Source organism: Styela clava, chromosome 1 (genome assembly GCF_964204865.1).
Source record: "Styela clava chromosome 1, kaStyClav1.hap1.2, whole genome shotgun sequence".
In the NCBI taxonomy this organism is placed as follows: Eukaryota; Metazoa; Chordata; class Ascidiacea; order Stolidobranchia; family Styelidae; genus Styela; species Styela clava.
In genome coordinates this window covers 5,934,248-5,951,190 of record NC_135250.1, presented here as the reverse complement: position 1 = coordinate 5,951,190, position 16,943 = coordinate 5,934,248, and the positions used below count along the sequence as shown (strand labels likewise).

Sequence of the window (16,943 nt, the reverse complement as noted above, 5' to 3'; positions counted from 1 at the left end):
GCATGCGAGTGAGTAAGTGAGCTTCTAGCAATGTCACACGAAACAATAATGCATCGATAGAAAGCAAGAACATCAGCACCTTACTTTAAAGTGACTTGAATTCAACAGAAAACGTGACGCTGCGAAGAAATCGTCACTTCTTGTAAACGACCAACTGTTACTTCAGGATTTTATAAACTTATTTATATTCTGTATAAATTTATATCGCTTACATTTATTCTCCAGATAGTAATATTCAAAAGATACTTTTATGTCGAAAGCATAAAAATGACAGCTGGTACAGCTCTGTACAGTTTTTGAGTGAAGGTGTTTATACTGAATAAGGCGCTTGGCATGTATCCGCTTAGTTCACAATAAAATACAGAATGTACTGTGAAGTACATCGCAAAAATGTAGGTTAGTGAGCCTTTTATTATTGACTTTTCTTTTTGTGTACTTGGTAAACACCATACACGCTTGGGTTATGCGAAAACACGGAAGTGTTGCTTTTTAAACAGCAATGCATGTAGGAAAAGAATAAACATCTAGTTCTTGCATATTTCAGAAAACAACCTGCCGCGATAGCTGAATGTAAAGTCCTAGCAACCTCTACCATAACGCCCATGCTTTCGAAAACAAATAACTGGCTAACTAATCCCACGCCAGACCTGGTACCGTAACCGGACGAGAGGCCGTGGTTCGCCATATGATTAAGCCGTCTTATCGGTTTTCCTCTTCCCCGGGATAAATATGTAAATTGATCCTATCCTCATCCTGAAGCGGGGGCTCAAATCGCATTGGGCATTGTAGCATGCAATATACCTACCTACACTTCCCAGTTGTGACCCTTAGGGGTGACAAAACAAATTCACTAATTTCCATAAGATTTTTTAATGTAAGTGCATCATATATACTAGTATAGCTACCGCAATCTCCAAGCAATTCCACAAATATAATACAAACCCAAATCCTATTCATCATAAAGCATGAAAAAACATAGAATGATTTAAAAATAAATGACCTAGTTTTTTTTCAGGCCGTCTCGTTAAATTTAACAGTGTTTATTATCATACGCACCATATTGACGGGGTGAATGGCACTGGAAACGAATGTAAAACATGCACAATTTAATTCTATACAAAATTGCAAAATTGCAAAATTATGTTAACTCAATATCTAAGCTCAAATCAGAAAAAAAATCGAGTCATACTTCAATCGCATAACTGGCTCGTATGAAAAGCGAATAAAATACTATTGTGCTCTAAGCAAACTAAAAGAATTGCCTGAAAATAGGCAGGCATATAGTACTCTACGTTATCAATATGAAACTCGCAATAAAGCATATTCGGGATGAAAACTGACGGTCTGATGTCATTGGATTTGGGACATACCACATTCTCGAAAAAAATATTATATGCAACAAGCTGGATTTTTATATATACCTAGTTCATTCATATCATGTATATTCAGAAATTCGACCTCACTAAAAAAAATTAATTTTTAATTTCACAAAATAATATGTCATAGGATGACATACAAGAGTGTTTCTAACTCATCAAACAAATTTGCTCTCATGTTTATATTTTGATACTATATAAATCGAATTATCGAGTGACAAAATTTGAGCAGAGTAACTTGGCCCAAACTATAGATAGCTATGAAATATGCACATTGCATTCTATTTCCAAATAATTTTGAAGCAAACTAGAAAAAAAAAATTGAAAAAAGTATTTATTGGAAGGTTTAAGTACATCCCATAATATAAATTTGATTATATTGATTGCCACGGCTGAAAAGAGAAATTGGGCAGACTCTATTCCAACTGTTTCCTACACTTGCCCAGTAAAACTAAAACAAAAAATATATACAACATGTTTAGAGCAATTAAAATAAAATTTAGCACCAAAAATGCTAATTTAAATAGATTAATATGCTAAAATAAAAAATTATTTTATTAATATTAATAAAGTGTTATACATTTGCAATTTTTAATAAATTATACCAATAATGTGATATTTTGATCAACTGCTCTACCATATGGAATATCAGAAACAGCATAAGCATGATGATAATTGTAACATAAAAAAGTTAACAAAATAAACGATGTACAACCTAAACATACAGCAGGGAAAATCCTAATAAAGAATTACCACTGGTGATATATTACATTTATATGAAATTAATATATTATATAATATCTTAAATATGTTATGGGTTGTGCAATTTGCAGATTTATGCATTTTTCGTGTTGCTGATAAAAGAATCAAATTTAAAACTTTCATCAGCTTGGATTTAAATTAATTATCAAGTAAAAAGTCGATTAGAATTTCAGGTTTTGGAAAACGTTATTCTAAAGTTATAAATGAAACTAGTTGCAATTTGACATCGTTTTCAAGTTAAATTTTGTATCAACCTGAGAAAATAATTGAAATTTTTAAGTGACGTGAACATAAACAATATATTTTTTCTCAACTTACACAGCCTTGGTTATAGATCAAAAAAAAATCTTTCAAAGTTTCACATACAGAAATTATATTGTGTTAAAAAAATACAGTTAGCTGCGCAAAATTTCACCGATGAATTCAAAAGATAAGTCATTTCATTAAGCACCATAAAGAGTTTGATCAATTGAAACAAGCAATATGCAAAAACACATTTTGAAACAAAACAAGCAAAAAACTTTATTGTGTGAAAGCTGATTAATGATCAAGAATGCGAAGATTTCCAGATACAATTTTATTTTCTAAAATTGCTCCAGATGGGATATCGATGCGTTCACCATGATTTGCAATGATGATAACAGTTCCTTTTAACGTGACATCTTTTCCGAAAGTGACGTCACCGCTCACTGTCAAATGGTCGAGCTCAAGCATGTCTGGAATCGCCTCGAACCTACTCAGATACTTGTGAACTTTTGAAAAATGCTCGTCTCCTAGTTTCACCAGAGGTGTCGTCTTGAACATGCGATCCTCACTCATGAACATTTTTCCGTGCTTTAACTCGTAAAGATTGCTCATCACCAACAAAAGATCGGATGTTTTCTTAACAGGAAGGAAACGACTTCTCGGGACATTGATACCGATTGCATTTTGGAAATTTTTGATTCCCGCACCACAAGCCGTTTCAAGTTGAATGACATTTGTTCCACTCGAGAGCCTTTTGTTGTTCACGATAACTTCAATATCCATGTTTTTATTCTCGACAAGCTCTTTGATCGACGAAAGTTTCATCCATAGGTTATTAGTATTGAAAATTTTGAACTTGGAAACGCTTTTAAACTCATCGACATGCTCCTTTGGAACCTGCGCAATTTCAAGAAGACGTAATTTGTCCTCATATTGGATGAGAGTGCCTCCCTTTACATCAGCTCTGGTCTTGTCAGTGACCTCCATAATAAAATCATGGGTTTGGCAATTTGGAGGATTTATGAGCATATCGAGAATATGTAAATCCACATCAGCACCAAGATTGTCAATATTTGACACAAACATGTATTCTCTGCCTTGATCTATGAATTTTTGAAGCAATCCAGACTCGTGGATACATTCATAAATATCTCCGTGACCGGGAGGGTACCAGCCTTCATGTTCACCATCGAGTCGCTGCGGAACTGGAAGAAGAGTTTCCTTATTGATTCTTGGATAACGGTTTTGTTCAAAAGTATGAATTCGAACTTTACACGAAGCATATTTCCGCAGAATCATCTCGGTGTCTTCATTTGTGTTAAAAGAGTTCATTAGTACCAAAGGAACATCGGCATTATATTGCTTATTCAGAGATTCAATTTGCTGGACAGTGAGATCAAGGAACGTCAATCCACTTCGAACTGATATCAAACTTTTTGGGCCAGTGCATCCCATACTTGTACCCAAACCACCATTTAACTTCACAACAACTAATTTACTCAGAAGATCAGATTCTGACGATTTCATTGGTGTCTTGGCAATCTCATTATATTTATGAATTGAGCCAACAGGGGGTGGTTTGATTTTATCCCAAACTACAGATGGCCCTGTTTTTTCCAAGAATGTTTTGTATAAATGCTGGAAACCTTCATATTGTTTCCTCAATTTTTCTCTTTCAATTGGTGATCCTGTCATGACAAGACGATCTAACTCATTCTTTAGGGCAGTCTGAGCTTCGATCTTCATCATTTGTTGGAATTCCAACATGCTCGGTGTACGCCTGCAACACAATATTTGAAATATTATTGCAAAAGTTGGAATGAAAATGTGCGACGTAAATGCAGCGGATAAAAAAGATTATCAAATAAATCAAAGAATGGGCAACATAATCTGAACAATGCACAGTGATACCAAACCATGATAATTAGATTTATCAACTCCCTATATTCAAGATGGTTATAACAAGACACTATTATCAAAGTATTTTTTTATACCCTTTCTAATGTATATTGAAGAAAATTAATGTACGGGTGACCTCACATACAATTAATTACTGCTCTCATACGGAATAGGCATTTTAATTACAAATAGAATGGAACAATCATTAACAATATAGTCTAGAATAGAAGTTGTGTTCAAAAAGAAACGATATATATATCATCTGGGCCAGTGATGAATCGATGATGCATATTATGATCGAAAAATGAAATTACCAAATTTTTTTATTTATGTATAAAGGTATTTGTAGACTTCAGCCTAACTACCAATACATGGAAATAAAATCGCAATTTCCTGATTCATAGTTGCGTTAGAGGTCATTGCAAACAAAAACTACCCTGAATGCCCTTTTCTATTTCCGTGGCCGCAAATTTTTTTTTATACCCGCATTTACATTTCCTACAGGTTCACATTTAGGAACAGAATTAAAGGTAATGAAATCAATTACACCATGAAGATTGTGAAATTTTATTATTGCTTCTTTACAACAATTGAGCTCATTTTACAGCGATAGGGCCCAAAGTAGTGTACAATTTCTACCCTGTATTTCAAGTCGAATATTAATTGTTGCTGTAGATAATCAGAACAGCTACTCTTCATAAAAAAAATCTAATATAATGTCTAATGCAAACTACCGTATATACCATATATAATATGACAAACCACTAAAACGCTGGATGCGATTTTAACAACATCAAAATTGCGATCATAAACTGAACTAACAATAGAGAAAACAATCAAAGACTTGCTAAGAGTGACTCAAACATACTGAAACATTTGGTTATGACATTCTATATGATTCTATAAATGCATGCTATCTATACAATCTTTAGAAAAAAAAAGTTTTATAACAAATGGTACTTGAATCTCTAAATAAAATATTGAATACACAGAAAACCCACACAAATCATGATTCAAACCTGTGGCCTGGCATATTTCCTCTTCAGTCAACAATACCTTCGAGTAGTGAGAGTATCTCAGCTATATTATTATACACTAAGCGATATAATCTGATAATTATCAAAGATATTACATATTGATCTCTGCTAGAGGGCAATTAGAGAAATGGATTTAATATATTTGAGAACTCCTTAAGAATGAAACATGGTGTACTCGTTAAAATCTATGTAGCTATATTGCATTATTGTTGTGGGAATTTTATTACCAATGCACGAGAAATAACAGGGTGTCAATTTCAATTTTGTTATGAAGTCAAGTTCTCAATATAACTTAACCAGGTTTGTTTTTCAATCCGAAATTGTTCAAGTATTTTTACTTCATTAATGTGAGGGCCAAAACAATATATGGTATCGAGAAATTCCCTCTGCAATTTTAAAAATTTTTAAGACTTCATGGACACCCTATATTTTCCTATCAGATAACGAGCGAATAATAAAAAGCTCCTATGCAGGCGATTTTCATTACATCCGGATTACATCATGTAAAGGCATGCCGTGTAGGCATGGTTCGATTTATGTAAAGTTAACCACAATTTGATTCAATGCAGAGTGAGAGCAGTGTTCACTTTTTCTATATCATCACAACTAAACTTGTAACATAGATTTAAAAAAAATGTTATTCAAATGAAATGCCATTTGAAAAAAATTGGAAAACTGAAACTTGCTGTTATTCAAGTGAAATATAACATACCGGTAAATCTAAATCACAATATTTCTAAAATGGATCGGATAATCCCTAATCCTAGTTGCAAGACAGGATTCTAAAATACCTAAAAATTCTGGTCTGAATATCCATACTGTCAATAAGCTAACTGACATCGACTTTATCTGCTGGAATTAATAGCATTACCCTTTATAACAGTTAGCTAATCATTAACGTAGGTAACTGTGTATAACTTATATGATACATATAATAGTACATTACATACAGCATTATGTTTGAACAAGAATCTGAGCAGCAATTAATTTTGTTCGTAACGACTATGATTGTAGAACAAATGTTTTACATCGAAATGTGGCAACATCATTCACCCAATAAAAACAGTGTTTTAATGAATTATAAAAAAACAGCGAAATTTTCTATGGAAATTTGAAAAATAAAAGTAGTGCATCTTTTTGGCAATTACTTCCATTAATTACCTAGCACTGAAAATTTTTATTGATTCATTAGTTATAGTGAAAAGCAATTTTTTTTCGCAAAAGTCACTCCCTACAACAGCAATTCAGCGGAATGATTCATACGTACACTAATTGGTTCCATAAACTTTTTTTCTAAATTCAATAATACTGATGTTTGCCAAGAAAATGGTGAATATGACATGAGCCCAACTTTAATCGACCATTTGCTAAGATATATTGCTAGCAACATAGCTCAATTGAGAATTGGTTATGTCATCAAAAACATATGCTTTTCTGTTTTTTCTTTTGCATTTTTAAAATTATAAATTAATATTGTATACATTTAACTCAGATGATATTGAAGATAAACTCACAATTGCTTTCTGTTCTAGCTTTACTTATACAAACTATAATTTTCTATCAGCAAACAATATCTAGGTATAATTAATTAACAAACTGCAGAGATTGATAACTAACTACTAGGACAAGTTTTGATAGTCTGGGAACTAAAGCACTCTTCAAACATCACAATTCTAAGAGCCTATTCTTGTATTGAGAAATAAACTATGTGGAAAAAGCTATCTATGAGTGCAAATATATTTTCAAGTGTTAAACAAACATCTTCTTTGGATAATGTATGCTAATATTGATATTTCTGAGTTAGACTCTTATGTGTCCTTGATACGAATAACGATGGAACAAGCTCAGTCTTCTGGTCTTAGGTAAGTCCTCGTTTTAATCAACATACCATTGGTTTTCTAGGAATATATATTTTACTCATATTAAATTTCTTTATTAGCATGAGTCAATCGTGGAAAAGAATTCTAGGTAATGTAACTAATCTATATTTTTCAGACAATTACTTGGAATATATATTGCGTTGTCATCAAGTTTTTAGCATTTACATATTACCAGCAAAAAAAAGAATTATTATCTGATCTCAATATTTGTGATTTTATCTTGGTGACGCTTCTGAAAAATATGCTGAATTGATATTTCATACTATGTTAAATTTTTGCAATCGCTTTAATTAATTTCGTATCTTTTACTAAAAAGGCGTGAAGTATACGCATATTTCACTGAAGTCTTAATCAGTTTATGTGAACTATAGCTTCATCGCCAAATCTCAATATCAGCTTTTTCATGCTCTTATAATTCTAGTAGTGGCTAAATAACTGATTAGCCCTATCAATTATCTTAAACATCCAGAATTGGCAGCTCGATCGATCATGTAATTTAGAATTATTTACAAAATATAATGAAATGATTTTCAGAAAATATAATACTGTAATAGGTATATAAAAAATATTATGTATGCACAGGTACTGAGGTAGGAGAGGGATTGAGAATTAGTTCAAAGAGCGAAAAGAATAGATCACAATGAAACAACCAGAGCAGCAGAGAACTAAAATACAAATTGACTCCATCTTGATCAAAGAGGTTATTTAGTCAAGTCTGCAAGTGGATAAAGTGCAAACTTTCTTAGCTTCTGTCATTTACGAAGTTATCAATTTGGCAATGTCTGCTTCTGCTCGTTCTGAAAAACCTACCCAAAGCATGCTTTTTCAGGCCAATCATTTTAAGCGCTTCTAAGAATTTTAAGTTACCGGTACTACTATTAACATTACTGTTCTGTTGTGGATATTGTGGAACAAGCAGCTAATGCTGTAATGCCTGAATACATGCTTTCAATGTTCATGCAAAAACTGAAAAAGAAATCAGTAAAGATCTTGAAGAAAAAGATAGGATTTTCATCTTTCTTTACCCAGCATGCATTATTCAGGTGTTTCATAATAACCAGAATTAATGTTTTAACCAGAATTAATAATTAAAAATGGTTTTGATGATTAATTTCATCTAATACCGTACTTGATACCGGTAGGCTACTGTGACAGACAGTGAAATTGACTACATTGCTTAATTGACTGCCGCATGGCATGCACTCAGCAGATGTGAAAGATACGGTCAGACGGTACGGCAAATAGCAAAACTTATATCCCGCACTCCAGCACTCAGTCGATCAATTTACCTGAGCATTTTATTTTGTCACTCTTGTCTCACTTTCTAAATCTCGAATTCTGTCGTTTATTTCTGTATGTGCGACCTTCCACGGCACTGCAATAATGAACACGAAGAATCCCAGAACTACAAATCCTCGGGCAGGCGACTTTTCTTTTATATTATACCCTAACCCCTAAACTAGCTAAATATAAACACTGAAGACATAACAAATTAAACTAGCTGCCCATGAGGACGATCGGTCAAAGCATAAATAACCTCTACTGTCCGATGGACGTGGAACTTGGCACGTTTTCCAAGCTGCAGAACGTTACCTCCCGCACGTCGCCCGCACGACCTTTGCGTGAAAAATAAACAAACAAAGGACGTAATTAATAAACATTACGTGTGATGAGTCGTAAGGACGACATGTGTTCATCGACTTTCTCGTATATTGCAATCCTGTTTTAGCCCGTTGTACTGATCGGTAAAGGTGCTTTTATTGATATACACCGACAGGTGATGGGTTCAATTATATTAGAATCAAGACAGGTTTTCATAACCTTTCTTGAGTAAAAGAAAAATGAAAAGACCGCTTAATTATACGACGAACGAAGACCCCAAATATTTTTAACATATATATATACATACAATTGGAGTTCGTCATACATGATTAGCTTAATTTAGGATAAATTAGCATCGACATGTACAACCAGGTACGTTTCAAACTTATTCTTATGACAAATATATTGACCGGGTCACATATGACAAACTTACGCCCTTAAAATTAATTAGGTTTTCCCACAAAGTTAGCTCAAAGCAAGGTACCAAGCCGCCAGATAAAAGCGGCCCGGCGGTTTTGAATTTATGACAATTCCATTTCGATCTTTTAAAAAACATAATAATTTTTAATGAGTTAAGGAGTTGGGATTACACTAAACGAAAATGCAGAAAAAGTAGGTTTAACAGTTTATTAATATATATTTTGATTTGAATTTCATACTCGTCATAGGGTGACCGTATATTTGAACTCACGTACATTTGAACCCATGTGTATATTCGCGGGTTCAATCTATATGCAGGTGCTAAACCCACGGGTTAGGGTTAGTATGGGTTCAAATATCCGTAAAACAAAAAACATTTCCAAAGGTGCAATAGTATGTAGGTGCAGTCGTCGTGGGTTCAAATGTACATGGGTTCAAATGTTATGGAACCTTATCAAAGACATATCTTGATATAAATGTGTGTTTCCACCCAAATTTCAAAAATATCACGCAGTCATAAAACAGACTCAATAATCTTCTTGAAAAAGTAACATCATGCTTCATAGCCTACTTACCAAATATTTGTTGAATCCCAAGTACATCAATATCTAATACAAATATCTGAAGCTTCTAAAACGTGGGCCTATTCTGTATTGTATGACGGAAAGAATTTTCGATAATGTTAGATTTGTTCGACCTGTCTTGCTTACTTAATAAGAGTCCCCAAATTTGCAATGAATAAGTTTTACCCCGTCCAATACAATACATACGTAGTCTTCTTTGCATTTTACCCAATACTCGTTTTTTTTATCGAGTTACTGTTTTTAGCCTCTAATGGTTAATGTTTAACTACTACTTCAAAAGTTTGACGCACATTCCACGAAAAAAAGTTACAAGTGTCGTAAATTTAACCCAAATGTCATCATTAACCACGCATGGCTTTTAATAAAGCATATCTTCCAAGCTTGATCCAATTTTGTCGCTTTATTCAATTGAAAAGCATCCGTCCATAGTGGCAAAATAGTAAAAGATCAAATAGATCTATTCACAATACTTTTAACGTGTCTCGGGTTGACGCCCTACGTTTATTTTGCGTAACGGGTTACGCCCTGCGTAGGACTTTGATGAATGAAGCTATGAACGTATTGCCCTATAAACTACAGTGAATAGGTGTCGCTGACCTGATATTTTATGGTTTTACTTTCACGAATCAATGAGTGTTCTTTAGTAACTTTTATTATTGGTCACATGGGGAAAATATCTGGATTTAAATGGTCTGATCACCTTTGACCCACTCGGACAAAAATATTTATCCAATACTGTGCCTTGGATGAACGTAACTCCAAGTCATGGCCACCTCGACGAAAGACAGTTGAAATATTTCTCAACTGAATCATTGGAAGCGGAGAAACCAATTTTAAAAAAAAACAGAGATCTGAATGCGAAGAAGCTATCGGCCCAAAACCAAAATATGTTGATATTATAATTTTTTTTTGTAGTGTATATATATTGCATATTAAAATGGAGTTTTAACCCCTTTGGTACAAACTAAGATAAGAACAAGCGAACTCTTGCAGGGATGACACTATCATCTATGATGTAATTTAGTCCGTAGTGATTAGTCCGTAGGGAGGGGTGACGTCATAAGAAGAATTTATGAAGAAACAACCACTTTTCGCGATATTGTTTAACTCTATTTGAAAAAAAATTAGTTCGATATATATATATGTTTGAGAAATGATTTGGTTGCAGTGTTTGATATTCGATGGGAATGATGCTGGGATACTTGCATATTTCTTGAATTGAAGTATCTTAGGAAAAATTCCATTTCTTTAAATATTGCGCGCCTTCAACATGAATGAAATTCTGTCGAATGAATTGAAATATGGTTCATGCGTCATTACCTCCAAAATTCACAATTGAGTGATAATCATTAATGTAGGGCTTTCCCACCTTTGGCGCTTTTCCGAAAATAGACTAATTGCAGATGTAACACTTATGTCTGGTTATGGATATCATCTCGATTAGGTTGTTTCCAATAGTATATCCTATACTGAATTTAAATTTTGTAATTGTTGTTAATTTAAAAAAAAAATAAGATGCGATTATGGCCATCCTCAACGTAAAGAATTAAAGCTACATTATTGATAGAAGTGGGGTTATTCTCAAATTCCGTTCAGATTTCGAGGATTAGCCATCGTCGTGATAAAATTTAAATGACGATAATTGTAAAATTACGAGATTCTAAATTTTTGACAATTAGAACAGACATGTTTCCACTTTTGTATCGTATAATTAGAAGCATATATCACGAAGATTCATCGGCTGTTTAACTTATCTTAGGACTCTAATTTTCTTTAAAATTGGTTTTGATCAAGTTGACAAGCTTTGAGTAAGCTAAGCCGACCCGGAGGGCAAAACTGTAAATGTGGAATTTGAAGCCAGACATAAACAAGTTCAGCCACGTCGGCTGTGGCTTTTTGTCTTACTCAACAATACTCAAACATGTTGCAATCCTATAACGACTTGGCTGCATCGTATGCATAAAGTCACAAAATTCATATATTATAAATACTGTTTCAGCTTGCTTAGAAAATGTAATCAGTTGCCTCAAATATGCTATTCAATCTTATCTGAATATTTCTACGTTTGAAACAGATAATGGCAAATGCCATTTTAGGCGTGTCTCATGAATTAGTTGCAGACTTGATGCAGTTTAACTCTCATTCGTGAAACGTATTTACATTGCATTTCTGAACTAGGCTATGTACAAGTTTCCCTAAAATGCGATGATACATGTTAAATATACTCGAAAGTCACTATGGGCACCAATGACCAATGTGATAGATATCAATATATGAATAAATCAATAACAAGAAATCAACTTTGTACGACATTTTGTGATGAATTTAGAGTTTTACTTATAAAAAATCTGGCAACTACCCAACATTGACTCCACGAACTATTCGAATAACATGTGATTGCATTTGGCAAATTGAAGAAACGCACACACATATATATAATATGGCATATTGAATAAATAAAGTATATAACATGACATCTAATATATTAATGGAAGGAAAGTTAATATCGTAATAGAAATCAAATACATATAAAACATGACTTACATAATCGACGTCCCGTAATTCGGCATTTTTAATTCTTTTATTTTTCTTCGATGACGATTTAGAACTGAAAATGAATATCCGTGCTTTTCCCCAAACACTGCTTGCAATTCTTGAAGGCTAGCTTATTCAGGTCAACGTGACTATCGTCTTTTCCGAGGAATCAAACTGTCAATTTATAAATGGAAATACTTATGTTATAGTTTCAAGTACTGATTTACAGTCATAAACCAATAAAATACGAACTATTCTTCGTTTTAGAGACTGATTTAACGCAGTGAGATTACACAGGTGAAACCGGAGTTTCATGTTTTTTTTTTGTGGTTTCGCCGCGAATAAGGCCGGGAGCTCAAGAGTTCGTTTGCGAACTGAGTTGCCTAAATATTTGGAAGTGCAAGTAAATTCAAAGTAGATCACTTGTATAAGTTTCCATTCAGATATTTGGTTCGAAAATCACACAATATGAATCAGACAGCGACGTGTAACGTATTTGTCTTGCACCCAAGGTTGATTTTAGCGCACCAGTGCTGACTTTCAACTGTCTTATCAGTGATTTATTCAATTTCAGTTGAGGTCTATTAGCCTGGGTGTTGGAAAAATTATATAAAAATATACATGAAGTAATTAGACAAAGTTTTGGGCTCGATTTCCAACTATTTTTTTGGGAGCTTTTAACTAAACTATTCTATGATGAAAGAGTTCACTCACCGTTGTTCAGTGACGATTCGCTGATGTTGAATTTTTTTAACTATTTTTATAGATTAAATGGAAATCTGCCGTAAAATGAATAAGAGACGACTGAAATATTTCTTAGTTCAGCTACGTTAAACGTTGATTGAAACGCGAAAATGCTTTATTTCTCCAATCTGCAAAGATATTTCTGTACTCTCGATACTTGTAACCAGAACATATGCCTTCCCTCTGAGCCAGCAACTAAACTGAGCTTACACATGTGTGTTTAAAACGAATAAATGCCTGAAGAATAATTCCCAGACATGTTTTACGCCTTCTTTTTGACCAATAAAAATTAATGCTGCACCAGCTTCTTGCATATAAGGACCATACTTCGGGCATCCATGCTCTATAACTAAAACAACGATAAAGGTCTCTATTTTAACCTAAACCCCGGAGGCATCCAGAAAAACGTGTTCGTTCGTCGAGCACACGAGTTGAGCAACTTGTGACTTGTACAATTTGTAAACGAAACGTGTAAATTTAGTATAAAGTTCGCTCAGTTATACGATTATCTTTCGGGACAATCAGGTATAAATGTTACAAAAGGTGACAACATGATATAAAGCCCTGTACTCTATTCATATTAATGGTATCATGAAAAGAAAATTGCTACTAACAAACTGCTATAAACATTAACTAATTGTAATGATCCTTCTTATTTGCACGTGATTTCGTACATGAAAGCATAACAGAATTTTCAATTTATGCGATGGACTTGAGCTTATAATGAAACATTTATGCCTTAAATTACGACTGCAGCATCAGATTTCCGAAGTTCGAAAATAATCGCCACGTTCAATGAATTGAAACAAGGTTCATTGTTTTGAAAGAAGGTATGCAAAATGACGCAATTATTACTTGATAGCTGGCGCTGATAATCGTGATATCAAAAGTATTCAGATTGCTTGCGGATTATTGTCTTTTGATAATAAATATATCGGAAATTTTACTAATGTTCAACTATGTTTTGCTACCTAATGTTATCCGATTCAAGGTACCGAAGACGAGACTTTTTCAAAATAACTATCACGCATGTCTAGTCTAATTTTTTCCCACACAAATGCTGGTCGAACACTTTTTATTCAAACAGTTGTGAAAGGGACTGTAAATAATTGTGGCTTAGAAGGTCTAATACCAACGTATGATATATAAAAATATTTTTCTATTGCGTAAAATCTCCCTCTACAGTCCACAAATTTACTGCGGCTTCAAGAAATTGACGTTAAAGTGGTTGACGAATAAAATAATCTATCGCCTTGAACACCTATACTACCGGTACGTCGTCGTAGGTATTTCGATCGCGACCTTACTAACAAGTACACGATATAAAACTTTTAACACCCAACAAAGTGAGCGATTTTTCATTCATCGAAACCTACTGACGGCACAATTGGAAAAGGTCGCGTCGCCACCCAAAATACAAATACAAACTACCGTAATCAACTTTCTGTCTCTTGAAGATGACTTTCAATCAATTGCGTTTATCTCTGACATTGACAATTTAAAAATGACATTTTACTTTGCAGAGTGGCAGTTTTATGCGAATTTGGTGACAGTTTGGGTAACAAATGACCCCACGACCCCAGTATTACGCGTGAGAAAAGAGCAATAAATCACAACAGGTTCTCGTAAAGCACGTGGCTACTACCTAACACCATCGGTCACTGGATTTGTCAAGTTTTTACTGCATGATTACACTTTCATTGTCATGAGTTGACGATATAATTTGTAGCAATTTGTTTAGTTAATTGCGCGTCGAAATATCGTATCATTAGGCACCGTTGGGTACAAAGCAAAAACGTGTTTGATCGACGCTCCTCGTGGCACTTTCCGCAAATCGAATGCAAAAACAAACAAATATTTCACTCAAAGTCGGATCGGGTTTTCGCATACATGCTTCTGTGCCTTTTTGAGGTTTGGTTTTATGAAGCTAGTCCGTTTAAACATTGGCTCACTTTGACGAAATGTTTGCTGTTATAATCAAGCGTATCATGAGATAACGTGAGTCGAGTAGCGAGAGGGCTGGCATTACGTCGGTTTTAGGTTATAAACGGGATGGTCGAAATTGGAAATGATATTTCGGATACGGAACGAATACATGAAGCAAGTTATAAAACATGTTGTATTAATTATGGACAATTTGGAATTGACAAACGAATAAGGTATAGATACTGTCAGTATTTACCGTTTGTTTATTCATCAAAACTCGTCACTTTTCGTTGTCAACGCACCGACGCCTCAGGCCAGCACACGATAGCAGTAACAAAATTTCGGTATGTCGTTCATGACAATAACCGTGTAATAATACATGTTATCCAAATATTACAATTAGAAGTAATTATATTCATAAATATTCATGATTCGGTTAGAATCCGGTAAGCGAGTAGGATCATCAAAATCACCGGATTGGCCTGTCAGACAGCATGAGAATTATAACCTCGTCAATTTCAAAAGGCAAAATTTTATGTGATGCGGTTAAACACACAAACTAGTCTTTCAAGTTTTAGAACGCACACATTGACATTACGGCAGTACGACGTAGCATTCGAAACACTTGTTTCGAAGGCTTTAGATTTTAGGACATATGTGTCCAGGTGATTGTAATAATTGCGAGTAGTATAGTTATGACAATGCGTCATAGTAATTCCTTTGACATAGTAACGATATAGAGCGCTAAGCCAGCGTACACACAATAGTTGACCGTGGAACCCTTCAAATGGGGTCACCCACTAAATAAACTACAACGAAAAACATCCATATATCCCCCGCACCAACGTATAACGTACACTACACATATGATGATCCACACACAAATAAACTCACGGCTTACAATGTTTTTGCTTCTGTTTAATTTTCGATTCGTCACGTAATAAACAAAAAAAATAATTTATTTAAAAGAAATAATAGTTTAATCATATACTGGTAGAAAAGTCAGTCCATGGTAAAAGTAAGCAAACACTATTAGGGATTCGTAGTTAATTTACTGTTGATACAAAGTAATTAAATCAATGCGCAATAGAACACACCATACCAGTACTACAAGTAGGCCTACAATATTTTATATAAACCGTATGCATGGGGCTGACATAGCAAGATATTAAATTAAATAGGGTGTTGATTTGAATAACTGGTGTATTTTAGTTAATTTTACGAATTTCTGAAAAAATGGACTTCGCTGTAACACCAACGTTGGAGAAAAAAATTGCATGTTTATATAATCGCGCTCAGAAAAAAGAAAATGACAGAAAAAAGTAATCGGGATGGCGGAAAATTCAAAAATGTGCAAAAAAAAAATTTATCAAACGATTTTTATGACAAAATAAGCTCATTCGAACCAAAAATGTGACAAATTTTTTTTTGAATACATGGACGAAAATTTTTTTTTCGCAATTTTTGCTAATAAATTTTTGGGGTAGTATGCGCCTATTTGAATATGTTGAGGTATCTTCAATGAAAGGAAGATGTAAATATGACATGAAAAACTAAACTTGTCTTACGTACATGATTCAGTAATAAGTATATAGGCAAATGCTGTAGCGGGAATACTGTCATGCTAAATATAATTAGTGAAATTTTACAAAAAATTAAAAAATATTCATTTTATTAGTGACACAAAGTACCCTATTATGGGTTCAATTAGAAAGGGCAGAAGATCAAAAAAATTACAAAAACATAATTTTCACTTTTGATTTGAAATTCAAGAATATCACAATTAAAAATGGCAAAAATTAACAAAATAATATCTATAGGGAACAAAACGATCATCAAATTCGTAACAATCTAAAGTATCGAGTCTTCAATAACGTCACTATGACATTATATTATCATGAATGTGACGTCACAATACGGCATAACAGAAAG

At 33.7% G+C, this 16,943-nt stretch overlaps 1 protein-coding gene across 3 annotated transcripts; it reads right to left on the bottom strand.

Annotated features, from left to right (window-relative positions):
* Nucleotides 1–851: 851 nt before the first annotated feature.
* On the bottom strand, nt 852–13,282 carry LOC120348637 (UTP--glucose-1-phosphate uridylyltransferase-like). Of its 3 annotated transcripts, XM_039418819.2 has the most exons (4): nt 13,056–13,282; nt 12,484–12,515; nt 12,351–12,439; nt 852–4,164 (listed from the first exon to the last, which is right to left on the bottom strand). In XM_039418819.2, the coding sequence occupies exons 3-4, from the start codon at nt 12,374–12,376 to the stop codon at nt 2,679–2,681; spliced, it is 1,512 nt and encodes a 503-aa protein (XP_039274753.2). In that variant the 5' UTR covers nt 12,377–12,439; nt 12,484–12,515; nt 13,056–13,282; the 3' UTR covers nt 852–2,678. The 3 variants fall into 3 exon arrangements, with proteins under 3 accessions (XP_039274753.2, XP_039274755.2, XP_039274754.2); XM_039418821.2 differs by lacking the exons at nt 12,351–12,439; nt 12,484–12,515; nt 13,056–13,282 and adding an exon at nt 8,490–8,771; XM_039418820.2 differs by lacking the exons at nt 12,351–12,439; nt 12,484–12,515; nt 13,056–13,282 and adding an exon at nt 5,303–5,526.
* Between the last annotated feature and the right edge of the window lie 3,661 nt (nt 13,283–16,943).